Consider the following 17,098-nt stretch of genomic DNA (forward strand, 5'->3'; position numbering starts at 1 on the left):
CCTTGAGGGCGACCTCCTCCCCTTAAATTGTTAGATGTATGCCCTAGAAGCCAATCTGGCGGACACATTATTAATTTTAGGACATAAATTTGTACTTGACTTTATTATTATTGAATAATAAATGGGCATCTTTTTCATTCATATTGTTTATGTGTCTATGAATCGTCCAAGGAATTAATAAGATGATGATACATATTCTCAAGAGTTGAGAATTTGAGCCATGTATCATTGGTGATTAATTTCTAAATGCTCCTGATCAATGGATCATCACGAGAACGATGATCGATCCGATCAGTGCACAGATCACTTTTCTTCTGGATGGACGAGACTCGAGTCCACAGTGTAGGGACACTGAAGTGATAGTGCAGGTGCTTGTTAGAGAACAAGGGTACTGAGCGTGACCAAGACAAGAAGTCACTTGGATGTCTATCCACTCGTCAGTGACTTGCTTGATGTTGCAGTAGTATGACTGGTCCTTTGACCTGCGGTGCTTCGGCTACTCACAGTGAGGTTATTGTAGTTTGACTACACGTATACATGGTCTCTAGCCATATGGGTCCTTGTAGTGTAGATTGGCTGCAGTAAGTTCACTGTAGGAGTAGGGTATGCACTTACATGGAATCTATCGACCTTGATAGAAGAGGAGTGATCCTATGTGATTTGTTAGACTGAGTTCAAAGATCTTGGCCAGAGCAGAAATATAAAGTGGAGAAAGAGTTTTTCACTATCGAACTCAAGTCAAATAAATCTAGACATATGACAGACGACGGGGTTTGACGAGTTTTCCATGACCTCCGATCTGTAGGGATCCACGATAGAAGGACTGTATCATACGATTGCTGCACCTAGAGGTTCATCATTCTATTCTGCTGGGTGGCCACTACATACTGCTAGGTGTCACTGGTGGATGGTGAGACTCACAGGGATCATCTCGATGGTCGATAATCCCTGGTGAGTTGAGTTGGAATTGTTTCAACCCATTGAAAGGATTTTTCAATGATATTGTGATAGAGATCATAATATATCTCACTACCAGTCAGAATGGAACCTATGGGGTCACACACATTAGAGGTATTGACCGATCCAATGGTTGAATGTGATTAGGAATCACAAATAATCAATTAGATTGATAAATGAAAACCCGCTAAGAGTTATTAGAAGAAGGAATAATTGCAATCGGATTGTAATTTAATTTAATTAATTGGATTTAATTAATTGGACTTGATCATGAGTCCTACTTGGAGTGGGAATCATGGAGTCCTAATTGGATTAGGATTTCAAATTAAATTAGAGTCCTACTTGGAATAGGATTTCTAATGTCCTAATTGTCTTAGGGCTGAAATTTGAACAAGTCCTGATTAGATTAGGATTTTCTTAAGTCCTAATTAATTTTAAATTTAATCTAATTAATTTCATGACTCCTAATTGGATTAGGATTGAAGAGTTCAATAGAGTCATGGTTCAATTAAGTCCTAATTAGATTAGGATTGGGAGGAAATTGAAATAGGTCCATACAAGTCCTATTTTGACTAGGATTGGACTCATGCACTAGACCCAAATTAAATCACCCATTAATTTGATTAAGTGGCAGATTTAAATGGATAAGAGGGAGGGGAATATGCCCCTCCCTTTGAGCCATGCGTGGGAGAAAAAGGAGGGGCGCATGCCCCTCCTAGGTGGCATGAAATAGAGATAAGGATGAGCTCCTAAAAAATAGGAGCTCATCTTTATCCCTTTGCAATTAAAAAGGGAGCATGGAATTTCGGCCAAAAAGAATGTTTTTCTCCTCATTCCAGCCGTGAGCACCCTTCTCCATCTTCCTCCTTTGAGCCACAATCAAGAGAAGAAAAAGAAAAGCTTGGGACGCCCTCTTCCTTCTTCATCTTGGTTCCAAAAAGGAAGAAAAAGAGAAAGGCTGTGGGTCTTGTTTTCTTCTTCCTAAATCCATCCTTCTTCTTCTTCCTCTCAAGCCAATCAAAGGTTGATTCAAAGGAGAGGACTTCAGCCATCCATAGCCATCTCTGCAAGGGAGCTAGCACCCCGGTGAGATCCAAAGGCTTCGATCGAGTCAGTACTTCGTGTGGATACCTGTAGAGGCCGGACGCGTGTGCGGCTTCCACTGAGCCTTGATCAAATACCATGTAAATCAGATTTGCGGAGACCATCTACCCGCACAAGGTGAAGATCTGATCTTCTTAATGATTTTAAAATGGTTTAAAATAATTTAATTCTAATCTATCTACAAACGAAAGGTTTTAAAACACGTTCATGCGATGAACGGATTCCGCATATGTTTTTCCGCTGCAATCTGAAAATTATTTCGAAATTTTCATGGCATATGTGGGATGCTAACATAAATAGGCCGGCATTCCTATCCAACCATATATGGTAGGACTGGTACGCCACAAAAATTCCTGCCTCAGCAGATTTAGAACACCGCGTGGAATCTCTCAACAGATGAATCAGGTCCTGCGTCGAAGCTGTCGAAGCCGGGAACGGAACCAGTGATCTCCCCCTTACCTCTCGGGACCGGCAAGAGCTCTTCACTCTTAAGTTGCTTCCTCCCTGACGGGACCGGCGAAGAGCAGAATTCCGCGTGTAGAATAAAAAGGTTAAGTGCTTAGTGAAAAAAAAATATATATATATATATAGTTTGGGTTCCTGTACCCTCGTTCCTAAAATTTTTTATGATTATATATTAATTTTTATTTTTTTATTTATATATAAATTCTTCTAAACTTTTCCATTTCTACAAATCAATCATCCTATTAACTTTTGAATGGACAACTAGATTGATCAAAATTACAAATATATATATATATAAAACATATTAAAAAATATTAAATTAATGTCATTAGATGAGTAAAGTAAAATATTTCATTCTTGTCAACTTAGCTGGTACCAAACTTCAGGGATTAAAGTAACAATATAAAATTTTAGCGACTGATATGTAAATATAGAAGTTTTTAGGAGCTAATCTTTCCAAAAAAACACTGGTTCCTCTCATAGAGCCCACTGGCATCCGAGATTAGCTCGCTCAGCAGCAATCCAACTGTGAGTACCGGACCGTCCTAAAATATAGTCGAAGTTAGATTCCAAATTAGTCTATAAGAAATGATCTAAAGTGATTTTGATCCGAGGCGACTTGAGGTCATCTTGGTGAAGTGGGCTCCTACCGGGTCTACTCATGATTAGTGTTGATCATGAGTCGGATCTCAAATTTAAACTATATTCATTTTAGATCAGATTTTTAACTGAGACTACTTAAAATTTAAAATTTTCTGCATCCAAATCCAGCACTCAATCTGCTCTAGTTATGGCATAAGGCAAGAAATCGTAACTACATAATCTTGAGATATAAAGCACACTTTCTTTATTATCATTTGTTGTAGATGTAGCCACTGTAAATAGCGATGTAAATCCTTTACCATGCCGTAATTCCCTACCATCTGCCATATGTCATGGAGCAAGGACTGCTCATCCGACTCGGCAAGTCGCCCACAGATCCCCTCGATCACCAAGGCCAAGTCGCCCTCCAAGTAGATATACTCCGCACCCAGAGCGTGCCTCGCATAGGAGAGACCCTCCCATGTCGCCTGCAGCTCTGCACCAATGATAGGGGTGTCGTAGATCCGTCGACCGCTAGCCGCCACAAACCTAGAGTGGTGATATCTGATGATAAAGCCCACTTCCCTCCTCTCGCCTCGCTCATCAGCACTGCCATCAAAATTTACCTTGATGAAGCAAAAGGGTGGGGGCTCACAGGAAACAAATGCAAACTTGGTTGTTGACACACCTGGACAGGAGACCTAGATGTCCCTAGCCTCAGGGGAATAAAATAGTGCACTACTTATGAACTCTGACGCATGAAGCAGAGCTCTGGCCGCCACCGCCCTTAGCTGGGACCACTTGTCCTCGAAGATCCGGGCGCTCCTATCAGCAGTATGATAGGCCAAATAGGCACACCGGACCCCCCACTCCACCATGTATGGCCTCCTCGCCGACACTCGCAGTCGAAAAAAAAAGTCCTCCGACAAGGACCGGCTCTACCCGACGACGGGAACGAGCCCCACGCACTACCAAACTTGGGCTGCACGCAAACAGCAGAAGAGAGCATGGCAAATGGTCTCCTCTATCGCTGAGCAGACTCCACAAGTGGGGGACACCCTCAACTCTCTGCTCGCCAGTATACCCCCGATCGGTAGGCACCCCCAAACTACCTTTCAAAGGAACATGGCATCCCGGAGGTGGGTACGCAGCCGCCAGATCCAAGCTCGGTTATTCATCGGTTATATTGTCGATATATCTCAATATTGTTTTTCTTTGCAACTATGTATGCAATCACTTATTCATCGGTTACCATAGTTGTTTTATTATTGTTTGTATGACTTGATAATATATTTTTAATCCAATGAGAATAAGGCATTGGATTTTTTTTAAGGCAAAAGGAGCTATAAAGAGAAGGGAGGGATTAAAGAAATGGATGGTTGTGAAAGATTACTTTGTTGCCTTATGCAAGTTACAAAATATTTAGCTCTATGTAAGAGGTTTTCATATTATATATATTATATATTAGCAAGCATACTTAAGGTTAGCGTTCTTCTAAGATGTAGGTAAGAGGATAATATATAGAAAATTATGATTTTTTTGCTAGTGAAATTGTGATTTTTGTATTATTTAATTTATTTTTTTATATGTCGTAGGAAATATCATTTTGGAAGAAGTTTCACTTGCATATGCTCTATAATTTTTCTTTGTGATGAAGATTGCAGCCTATTATATCGTACTTCCACTATCTATTCTTACTCCAAAGTCAGCATTCCTCTTGGAGAGTTGTTTATATTCCAAAAACCATTACTATTCTTGATGCCATCAGAAAGAGGTTCGAAACTTTCAAATTATTGAATATTCCTTTACTCTTGATGAGCTGAACTGAATAGCTGAGTTACATTTCAAAAGTAAACCTACCAACTTTATAATATAAATACTAACTATTTGAGCTTGAATTTATTGTCATTTATATGCATAAACATGAAATATGTGCACCAACTCTCCGCCTATCGATTTCTTTTAACTTCTAGAGCTTTGATTTGGATGTCACATAACTATTTTATGTGGCTCTGGATTAATATGTTTGCAAAATGTGATGTCTAGGCACCAGATGAAAGCAACCATGGATTTGAAGCAGGTGGTACAAAATTAGCGGCTTGTATTAGAGAAGCTGGAAGATGCTCTCAAGGGAAAGCCTTTATACTTGAAAAGCCTCCTATGTGGTTGAGAGACATAAAAATCATGCATATTGGAGATGATTACATCATATGTATATATTACCAGTCTCGGTGATTTACATTATATCATCGGATCTATCAAGTTCTCAAAGATTAGATTTACAGCCTCTCTCTTATTGTGTGTATGCTACAATCTCGCCTATGGAAGAAAAAAAATACTATATTTATATCTAACTCTATGAAACTCGTAAAAAAACCAACTCATAAAATATCACAAAGTTTATTGCATATTTAAGACAATATCACTAACCTTAAGATAATATAGCTCAACTAAACTAAATCTTAATATCAAACTAGTTGAGGTCGGCTATATGAATCATTTTGTTCCATTTCACTTCATTTATAGCTATATTTAGAGCTACTTCATTTATGTTATAGCTACTTTATGCATATTTAGAGCTACTTCCGGTTACAAAATTTGGGTCATAAGTAGGTTAACTTCATGACTAACCTATTTAGTAAATTGGTTGGTTTTAAGTTTAGAGTTCTCACCCATCTAACTTATTTAATAATTGGATAGGGCCATGACATTAACATTTCTACTCTATTGAAGATCATTTAAACCATTTAAGATGTATGTAACTAGTTTGAGAATCATTTTATCTGTTATCATACATTAAAGAATTTGTGCACCGGACTAAATTCTGTGGAGCCCTCAAAGTGCCATGCATCAAGGTGGTTGGAAACTTTCCTTTTCAAGTACTCTATTAAAGATATTATTGAAAACAAATTATTAAAATCCAAAGGCACATTCCAAATAGCATGTGCTCAAAAAATGTTGGAACGTGGGCACCAAGGAACTTTATGCTTAAGGCCTAACTGTTTTGGGTTGGTGAGTCTTCCCCAGAGAAAGTTAGATGACCAACGATAGCTTTTTAATAGTTAACATATGACCATGAATATGTTTTTGAGATGATGAACAATACCTGCCGTTTCTTGGTATCCTTCTTGAGTGAGGATTGAGGTATTCTTGTTTTGCCCACGAAGGATGGTGGTATATATTGCTGACCATATGACATCTGCTGTATGGATGACTGTGAGAGATATTCCTTCTGAATTGTTAAATTGTTAAATATTTTATTTTTAAATGCTTATAAATGTTTTATTTCTAGATTGAATTAATAATTTTGGTTTACCATTAAATAAATAGATAAATAAATCTACAAACACTAATATCAAAGGAAAGGCCTCAGGCCCTTTCTGCTCTCGCAGCGCCCAGTTATGTGTTCGTATCTTGGGTGCCTCCACTCTCTAACTTTCTACTGGTGAATTTTGATGGCAGTGTGGCAGACAACGGGAGATGGAGAGGTGTAGACTTCGTCATCAGAGGTCAGCGGCGGCAGGGGAGGGGGGCAGCGGATTTTCGATGCTTCGGTGGTGTATGCTTGGGAGGGCATTTTCTTTGTCCGAAAGACATTGGGTGCGGACCGACTCATTCTTGAGGGCGACTCGGCCACGGTGATCAATTAGATCCGAGGTCGGGGTCGTGCAGATGAGAGTAGGCCGCTATTTTTCGATATTCTTAGAGTATAGCAAGAGTGTAATGCCCATAAGGCCACACACACCTACAGAAAAGCGAATGGAGCAGCTGATTGGGTTGCATCCTATGCGGCCCACCACTTTGGCGGATTTGTAGAGATGGAGCGTGACAGAGTGCTAGGTTCTTTATCTGCTTTGTTGTTTTCTGATTTTGTTGGCCGCATCCGCATCCGTCTGGTGTGAAAAAAAATAAAAAAAATAAAAAAAATAAAAAGAAAAAGAAAAGGTCTGCCAACGAGTTTTGAAAGGTGGGGTGGGAACGCTTCAGCGGGGGATTTCAACGGTCAGGGCACGCCGGTAATTTTATGTCACAATCATGCTCCCAGGTCGCTACCCAGCAGAGCAAATCTCTCCGTGGGAACAAGAAATGAGATTGGAAAAAAAATCGTAAACAGAAGCAAGAAAATCAACAAAATTAAAAAAATATGAACACCGATTTCGCAATGGACTGCCACCATTTGACTGGAAGAAAAACTGGTCTCCAACGTAGTTCAATTCTTGCACTCTAAGAAACACCTGATGCCCCCAAAGCATGGCGATATTCAAATGTATAAATATCAGAACCCATAAACCTTGTGTCTGAAGTCAGGCCCCAATTTGGCTTGCCAAGGTGAGTTTTTTTAACTCTAAACTTAGTTGCAATACTAGTTATTGTTGTTCCTCCCCTACTTTTGGTGGTTTCCTCCTCCTCCTCCTCCTCCCTCCCTGCCTCCCTCCCTCTCTCTCTCTCTCTCCCTGCCTCTCTCTCTCTCTCTCTCTCTCTCTCTCTCTCTCTCTCTCTCCATGCATATTAATCTGTCTTGGAAGGTCTGTTTATGTTTGGTACGTCTTACAACCTTATTTTCTGTACAATGAATACATGTTACAACTTGACTTCATTCTGTTCCTTTTTGTTTTCCACTCTGAGATTCTAAAGAGGAATATACATGTTCACAAGTCTTCTGGAACTATGTATACTGTTGGAGAGCTCTAAGTGCTCTAATATGCTACCCTTCTCAAAGAAGAGATCATGACTCTTTTTAATTCAGATGCTGTCTTCTTTTCACATTTATTTGGTGTTCTCAATGTTACATGAAGCAATTATATCTATTTCCATTTAAGTGACGCAAGCTTTATTCTTCTTCTTCTGAACTTTAACATGGTTAGGTTCCCAAGAAGTTTCATTCAAACTAGGGGCTGCTCGTTAGGCGGAAGGCTCTAATTTTTCACCCCTAAAGTATCATTCTCTGTGTTGCGGCAGGTGATCCATTGATATTGAGCAGTGGGGGACCGTGAGGCCCAGAGAATTACGAGAGGCTTTTTTATTGAGTTCGTAGGCTAGAGATGGGGACTGAAGGAGAAAAGGAAAACATTGAACTTGAAGATGGTATAAGAACCAATGATATCGGATCCTCTAGCAATTCAGTAGTAAAAGTTCCTTCTGGAAAGCCTGCGAAAATGCAGGATCAGAATGAGAGCGAGAAGAGTAGGAAGCGGGACGACAGCAAGTATACCGTGCCATTTTACAAGCTGTTCGTATTTGCAGACTCAACTGATATAATTTTGATGATCTTGGGGACCGTGGGTGCGGTGGCAAATGGGCTCGCACTGCCACTTATGACAGTTCTCTTTGGAAACTTGATTGAATCTTTTGGAGGAGCTTCAGACATCCATGATGTAGTTCATAGAGTTTCCAAGGTGCGTGTTTCTGCTGCAGATGCTAGTTTTTCAAACAAGCATGATTTTGTTCTTCATAAAAAATCTGGGCATGATTCTGTTTTCGCTATCCCTTCGTCATTCAATGCTCAATTTCCATTTTATTTGGTTTGATTCACTATGTTGAAATTTATGATAATTAGCTTATGTTAGCTTCAAAGTTTCTTTAGTCGATACTTCAACTGTTTATATGAATGGCAATTCTCTCCTATTTCATTTGAATTCAACTAAGATGAAAAATTAAATATATATCTAATCATTTTGGTTCTATAAAGTGATGAATTAGTCTAATCACGTTCAGGTAGCGCTTGAGTTTGTCTATCTAGCAATTGGATCAGGCGTGGTATCTTTCTTCCGTAAGTATCCTTTCGCTATTTGTATACATAAGAGCCAAGTTTGGTTTCAAATTCTTCAATTTATGAAGTGCTGACTCCAAATGGCCTAATTTCTTTGTCAGAGGTGGCTTGCTGGATGGCTACTGGAGAAAGACAGGCCGCACGAATACGAAATTTATACCTGAAAACCATACTACGGCAAGAAATTGGATTCTTTGACAAGGAAACCAATACAGGAGAAGTTGTTGAGAGAATGTCAGGTGACACTGTCCTCATTCAAGATGCCATGGGTGAAAAGGTACTGGTACCGTTTCATGCATTTTTATTTGGCCTGTTGCCTTGCAAATTGATGTATTTCATGACAAGGCTTGTAGTGGAAATTTAGTTCTTCTCCAGGTTTCCTGTGATTTCCAATCCTGTTAGCCTTCTAGACAAATTGATCCATCTCTTTTTTTCGAGCGATGTGTCCTAATCGATCTCATATCTATCACATTTTGCAGGTTGGAAAGTTCATTCAGTTAACATCAACTTTCATCGGAGGTTTTGCGGTTGCCTTTGTTCGAGGGTGGCTTCTCAGCCTTGTTATGCTAGCCACACTTCCTCCACTTGTGGTTGCTGGAGGAGTCATGTCCACCGTTGTATCCAAGATGGCATCCCGTGGACAGGCAGCATATGGAAAAGCAGCAGCTGTTGTGGAACAGACCATTGGCTCAATTAGAACAGTAAGTTCTACACTTGTTCTAGGACAGGAGGACATGGTAGACCATTTCATTTCTTAATATTTCAAAGCTATTTTATTTTTGGAAGTCTGACTGAAGTCTTTTCTTAGGTTGCTTCTTTTACTGGGGAAAGGCATGCAGTGAACAAATACGCCGAATCTCTGAAAAGTGCTTACAGTTCAAGTGTTCAAGAAGGTCTGGCTGCTGGATTAGGTCTTGGCACAGTCATGCTCTTCTTCTTCTGTGGGTATTCTTTGGGCATATGGTATGGAGCAAAACTGATTTTGGACAAAGGTTACACAGGTGCTGACGTCATTAACGTGATATTTGCAGTCGTGACTGGCTCTTTGTAAGTTGCTAATTGCTTTGCATATTTTAATGAAACAAGCTTGGTGAAAGAAACATCTTATAATGCATATATGCAAATTTCATCCAATACATGGAAGTTTTCACCAAAAAAGATACTGAAGTGAACTGTCTTGGTTAATATGATAGGAGGACCAGGTGAAAATAGGGGAAAAAAGCGAATTTGGTGCTCCCTTTCAATGCAAAATTAGTACACTTCCCTAAATTTTTTAGTGTCACTGGATGAATGCTAGTTTGAATTGATTACATTATATTCTACTCATTTATATAGGAATCTGAATAAAGTACAAAATATTTGAAATTTTACTATGCATACTAAGAAACACACTCACACCCATGGATACACCCATACACACAGCAGGAAACTTAATAGGAATGACTATCTTTTGAGGATTCATGAAGCCGGCACTAGATAATTGGAACAAGAGTTGATGGTTATAGTTACATGCAAAGATGCACATAATTATAGAAAATTTGGGTAGTTATTGTGTCTCTACTTATATATTGTGCTTTTCATCTTCTCCTAGTACTTCTAGCACCCCGGTTTTCATTCAAATCAATCCAACCATTGATGCTTGAAGTTGTATCTTCTAGTGCCCTCATACTATACCATCTGACTTCCATAATTACAATCTCTATAATGTAGTTCTACAACTAGCTTAAAACTTAGTTGATTTTTTTAGTGAACAATTATTAAAAGTTCTTTCAGATTTCAGTACACCCTAGATAATATGAAAACTTGAACTGGTGAAGGATTACAGATCGCCCGTCAAAATATAGACTTGTGTGCTGACAAGAAGTGATATATGAAACTTATAGAATGTTAATTAGTAGTGACAAATATAAAGATACCTCAAGCGAACTATATTATGCCATTCTGTATTCAGCTGTGAATTATACATGTAGAATATGCTGACTTGCTGACCACTTCTGAATTCATTGGATTCATAAAATTCGGCTAGCTTTTGTTGTGCAGCATATTCACAAAAAAGCAGCTGTAGTAAAAATACCAAACATCATCGAATTGTACATATTTTGTTCAACCATGATAATTGTATGTTGATTTTTGTCACAGCATCTATATTTGCAATCTTTAAGAGCTAACTGGCAACTAAAACATTTCGTGATGTCCAATAGTAAAATGAGTATACTAAATTATTGATTTATAACATTTCCTAACGTTGTGTATTTCTGTTATGAATTTTCCAGCTCTTTAGGGCAGGCATCACCATGCATGACAGCATTTGCAGCAGGTCAAGCTGCAGCATATAAGATGTTTCAGACAATCAACAGAAAGCCAGAAATAGATGCTTATGACACAAGAGGAAAGAAGCCCAATGACATCCAAGGAGACATAGAATTTAGAGATGTTTATTTCAGTTATCCTACCAGACCAGACGAGCAAATCTTCCATGGATTCTCTCTGTTTATAGAAAATGGAATGACTGTGGCCTTGGTTGGAGAGAGTGGAAGTGGAAAGTCCACTGTCGTCAGTTTGATAGAAAGATTCTATGACCCACAGGCTGGTGAAGTTCTCATTGATGGTATAAATATCAAGGAGTACCAACTGAGATGGCTTAGAGGCAAAATTGGGCTTGTCAGTCAGGAACCAGTCCTATTTGCTTCTAGCATTAGAGATAACATAGCTTACGGACAAGATGATGCAACTACCGAAGAGATCAGAGCTGCAGCTGAGCTAGCTAATGCTGCCAAGTTCATTGATAAAATGCCTCAGGTTTCAAACATCTGGTCTTTCAAAAGATGTTCTTTTCTTAATATTTAGTTTTATCAGTCATCGCTAAAACGGATCACTTTCAAAATAATAACTCTTTTCCTGTACTGCTGAAAGCTTGTTACTTGTCAGCAACACAAAGGAAATTATAGAAGAAAATCGGCTTCTTTCTCTTAGATCTTGCTGATTTGGGTTTCTTTTCTTTGTTTAATTTCATTGTGTTTTTACTTGGATTAGTTCATGATCACCTGTAATGGCTATGTCCAATATGTTCAGGGAATTGACACGATGGTTGGTGAGCATGGAACTCAACTATCTGGTGGGCAGAAGCAAAGAATTGCCATTGCAAGAGCAATTCTGAAAAATCCACGAATTTTACTTTTAGATGAAGCCACGAGTGCTCTGGATGCAGAGTCTGAACACATTGTGCAGGAGGCACTTGATAGGGTCATGACAAACCGAACTACAGTAGTAGTTGCTCACCGTTTGAGCACTGTGAGGAATGCCGACACAATAGCCGTCATACATCGAGGATCGATTGTTGAAAAAGGTAAGGATCAATTAGACACAGTGACTATGCATCCTCTCCTTCGCCAAAGCACCAACTAAATTGGTCCACTCCTACTTGACTTTGCATTAGTTAAAAGATGATAAATTCTAGTGAATTATTTTATAATCAAAAGATTTCCATAAAATTATATTAGTCTGATAAAACTTGAACTTCTTTATTTATCATGATGAGCTAATTTAGTTTCTATTTTTATCAGGTTCACATTCAGAGCTGTTGAAGGATCCAGATGGCGCTTATTGCCAACTCATACGCTTGCAGGAAATGAACAAAGAACCAGATAATACAACTGGACCAGACCATGACAAATCTGATATCGGGGATTCAGGAAGGCGCTCTAGCAAAAAATTGTCCTTCACCCGTTCGGTTAGCCGAGGATCATCTAAAGGGCAAAGTAGTGGCCACTCGTTCCAAATGGCACTTGGTATGCCTATAGGAATTGATATCCAAGCAAGTACAACAGAGCAAAGAAACAATCTAGAAACTGAAGTGCCTCCTCAAGAACAAAAAGAAGTACCACTCCGCCGCCTTGCATACCTTAACAAACCAGAGCTCCCAGTGTTTCTACTTGGTTCGATTGCTGCCATCGTCAATGGAGTCATATTGCCAATATTCGCAATACTCTTATCCAATGTGATAAATGCATTTTACGAGCCACCCCACACGCTCAAGAAGGATTCCAAGTTTTGGTCATTATTGTTCCTGGTTTTTGGTTTGCTGTCCTTACTTGCACTTCCAGCTAGATCATACTTCTTTGCTATTGCTGGCTCCAAATTGATAAGAAGAATAAGATTAATGACGTTCGAGAAGGTGATTAACATGGAGATAGAATGGTTTGATAAAGCTGAGAACTCCAGTGGAACAATTGGGGCAAGATTATCGGCAGATGCAGCTGCAGTTAGGAGTCTTGTTGGTGATGCACTTGCACTAATTGTTCAGAACACTGCCACTATGGTCTCTGGTTTGCTGATTGCTTTTCTTGCCAATTGGCAACTATCTCTTATTATCTTGGCTTTGATACCTCTCATAGGCCTCAATGGATATATCCAGGTGAAGTTTATAAAGGGATTCAGTGCAGATGCAAAGGTTTGTCTATAGAACTATGAAAATTTTGCTTCTTTCAGAAGGACTCTATGAAATTTGTTGTATCTAGCATGAACTTCTAATATATATATATATATATATATTGATAAAAATAGTTGTCTTCTAATGGTGCTTCTATTAATTAAATTAATTCATGAAGCTTCTTTAGTAAGGAATTTTAAACCATTGTTGCTCTAAAACAGCATCTAGGAGAGATTTTTGTAAAATTCAAATACCTTTGCTTGTAGCTGTAACTTTAGAGAGGACATAGCTCTTTTCTTTAGACTAAAGAGTTTGGTGGTGCCATTGATTTCTGATGAGGTGAAAATTTAAAAATGGCTGCAGATGATGTACGAGGAAGCAAGTCAAGTTGCTAATGATGCAGTGGGAAGTATAAGAACAGTTGCTTCATTTTCGGCTGAGGAAAAGGTAATCAAACTGTACAAAGAAAAATGTGAAGGCCCTTTGAGAACAGGAATGAAGCAAGGGATAATCAGTGGAATGGGTTTTGGAATCTCGTTTTTCTTGTTGTTTTGTGTCTATGCAACCAGCTTTTATGTTGGAGCTCAGCTTGTGGAGGATGGGAAGACAACTTTTGGAAAAGTTTTTCGAGTACGTAATATCTTCTTCCTAAAATATTATCAGAAATTTCTATTTACATTTAATTATTATATAATTTTCTTCAAAAACAAATAAGACAAGAGTTAACTTTGTTTCACAGTTGCATTATGAAGTTTTTAATTCGGTCTTGCCATATTTGTCACGAAAAGCATAAAGAAATTACCAAATCGTTCAAGTCGCATATATCATACATATGATTTGCAGTGATTAATAACAAATAAAAATAATATAATGTTTTCATACCAATTTGAAGATTTGACAGTTAATAAATAAGCCTTTTATTTAGATCTTGTGGCTCTATTTAAAGTAGAAAATGAATAGAAGTAATTTCTCTCATTTACTTTAGCATTAGCAAATTCTAATACAGCTACGAAACATCTATGAATGCTGAACTCATTGATTACAAGATACATGACCAAATTCATGCTTACAAAAACAACTAATGCAAAAGAAAATTTGATTTTCATGGCTACATCACATGCAAATCGACAAGAACAATTGCTATAATCCTCCTTTTTATTGAGAAAGAGCTGAAGGGAAAACCCTTCCATTGCTTCCATTCTGAACGAAACAAAAAAAGTTCTCCAAGAGGCCAGTAAGCAAAACAGACTACGAAGGATCACCCAATAACATGGAATGCTCCAACCTATCTTATCTGAAAAACTCAACCCAGAAATTAAAAAAATAGAGACATGAGCATTGCCACTAGCAGCCATTAATCATTTTAAAACATTAGGAATCTAAAACATACAGAACAGAGCCATGAACTGCAACTTTTCAACAACAAACGAGATGTAAGAATACTACTATCCAAGGTTGGCTCTCTGTCCCATTCACTGCTTTTCCTTGAAGGACCTTCTGAAGTGTGAACTATTGTTAACACCATGCATCTCACAGTGTCAAGATTAACCTTTCATATTATTGTCTCGACAAAAAGCTTTTAATGCTTAAAACCGAAAATTGAACCTATGAGGTAATTGCACCCATCTTTGCTATTTTTTCCCCTTATTTGTGATGGGAGAAGCTCATCATCCAGTTCATTAACATTATGAGAACAGCTATATTTGCTAATCTTGTTAATCTCAATTTCACCTTTCATCTGGCCACAGGTTTTCTTTGCTCTTTCTTTTGCAGCCATTGGAATTTCTCAGTCAAGCTCCATTGCACCGGACTCTACCAAAGCCCAATCTGCTACAGCTTCGGTGTTCTCCATTCTTGATCGGAAGTCTAAGATAGACCCAAGTGATGATTCTGGGATGACTTTAGAAAGGCTGAAGGGCAACATCGAGTTTCGACATGTCAGTTTCAGGTATCCTACAAGGCCTGATGTCCAAATCTTCCAAGACTTGTGCTTGGCTATACATGCTGGAAAGGTAATGGATCTGACATCAAATAATTTCCATCTATTTTGTATATTCTTACATGTAGAACTTCTATAATTGAGCAAGTTAGACAAGTAGATTAAACTCAACCCATAGGAAGAATAAAATCTCCCATTCCTGTTGCTTACTGTGCTGCAACTAAAAACCGTCAAAATCCAAAAGCCAGTTGTTGGGTAGAGAGATCAACCATACTTGTTGGGAATACCCTTCAAATCCAAAGAGTCTAGATGGTAACCTTCGATAGGTTCATCTCCAATGCACAAACAGGCCAAAAGCCCAATGGAAAATGATACACAGTCACTTCTATGATAAATTTTGAAAAAATTATCATTTAAACTTACAAGTTTTACTTTGAAATCTAACAAGCTTCATTTAACTTCTTAGACTGTTGCACTTGTTGGGGAGAGTGGCTGTGGAAAATCGACTGCCATATCATTATTGCAAAGATTTTATGACCCTGATTCGGGTCAGATATTGCTAGATGGAATTGAAATACAAAGGTTCCAGCTGAGGTGGTTGAGGCAACAGATGGGTCTGGTGAGTCAAGAACCATCCCTGTTCAATGAGACAATCCGAGCCAATATTGCTTATGGAAAGGAAGGGCAGGCTACTGAAGCTGAGATCATAGCTTCTGCGGAGCTAGCAAATGCTCACAAGTTCATTAGTAGTTTGCAGAAGGTTGGATTCCACCACATAACTACTATTTCTTAAACTCATTCCAGCTGATTACTTTTTTCTTAATAAATTTGTCTCTTTCTACTGTCTTCAAAATGTATGCCCATCAAAAAATGTGTTTTATTAACTTCTGAATCTCTTAATGAAAACTGAAACTGCAGGGTTATGACACATTAGTTGGAGAGCGAGGTATCCAGCTATCAGGAGGGCAGAAACAGCGTGTAGCGATCGCACGTGCCATAGTGAAAGATCCCAAAATCTTATTACTAGATGAGGCAACTAGTGCACTTGATGCTGAATCTGAACGAGTTGTTCAAGATGCATTGGATCGAGTAATGGTCAATCGAACCACGATTGTTATAGCCCATCGGTTATCTACAATAAAAGGTGCAGATGTGATTGCAGTGGTCAAAAATGGAATGATCATAGAGAAAGGGAAGCATGAAACACTTATTAATATCAAGGATGGGGCTTACGCTTCTTTAGTAGCACTTCACTCAAGAGCCTCTTCATAGCATATGGCACTTCAGGCAGTCCATGTTTTACCCTGTTTGCATTTTTATTGAGGAGCATCCCAGGTGTCAATTTTGTTTGGTATCCCTGTATCTCTCATGCAACTCTAAATTCATGCAATCCTCATAATGTAACCATTTTAGCCTCTCACTGCAAAATGTGGTTAAGAAAAAAATCTATATACCACATATAAAGCTTGTTATTGTGATTGTCATGTATCTTGTTTTTTTGCAACTATATGGGAGTAAATTCAAACACAAGTTAATCATATGATTTTTCAAACAGTAAAAATTAAAAGTGGTTGAATTACTGTTATTAAGTGATTAAGTTGGAAACAACAATGCGGTATAATGGCAGATGTGTGCGAGGTTCAAAACTTGACGAGTGTAGGCCAAAACCAATTCATATATGGTTAACAAAGTTAAAGTTACCAAATTTTGAGCAGCCGATGCCAATCAGACCTGCTAAAGATTCAAACCATAGATTAACAAGCATAGGTCCCATGGAGAAAGATACTTCTATATCTTGCATTGAAAATCCTCCTCCTTTATTTCAATACATATATGGTCAGTTGTTGTAGTT

The 17,098-nt window shown here is 38.4% G+C and overlaps 1 protein-coding gene across 1 annotated transcript; it reads left to right on the forward strand.

The window, feature by feature from the left end:
• The first annotated feature begins 8,066 nt into the window (after positions 1-8,066).
• Positions 8,067-16,734, forward strand: LOC103721797 (ABC transporter B family member 11-like). The gene is made up of 12 exons (XM_039122149.1): positions 8,067-8,504; positions 8,824-8,878; positions 8,980-9,155; positions 9,358-9,579; positions 9,687-9,925; positions 11,152-11,677; positions 11,951-12,224; positions 12,442-13,328; positions 13,671-13,937; positions 15,056-15,319; positions 15,713-16,006; positions 16,165-16,734. Exons 1-12 carry the CDS (start codon positions 8,151-8,153, stop codon positions 16,516-16,518), a joined length of 3,912 nt encoding a protein of 1,303 aa, XP_038978077.1. The 5' UTR covers positions 8,067-8,150; the 3' UTR covers positions 16,519-16,734.
• The last annotated feature ends 364 nt before the right edge of the window (positions 16,735-17,098 follow it).

This window comes from Phoenix dactylifera, unplaced genomic scaffold, assembly GCF_009389715.1.
Source record: "Phoenix dactylifera cultivar Barhee BC4 unplaced genomic scaffold, palm_55x_up_171113_PBpolish2nd_filt_p 001380F, whole genome shotgun sequence".
NCBI classification, from domain to species: Eukaryota; Viridiplantae; Streptophyta; class Magnoliopsida; order Arecales; family Arecaceae; genus Phoenix; species Phoenix dactylifera.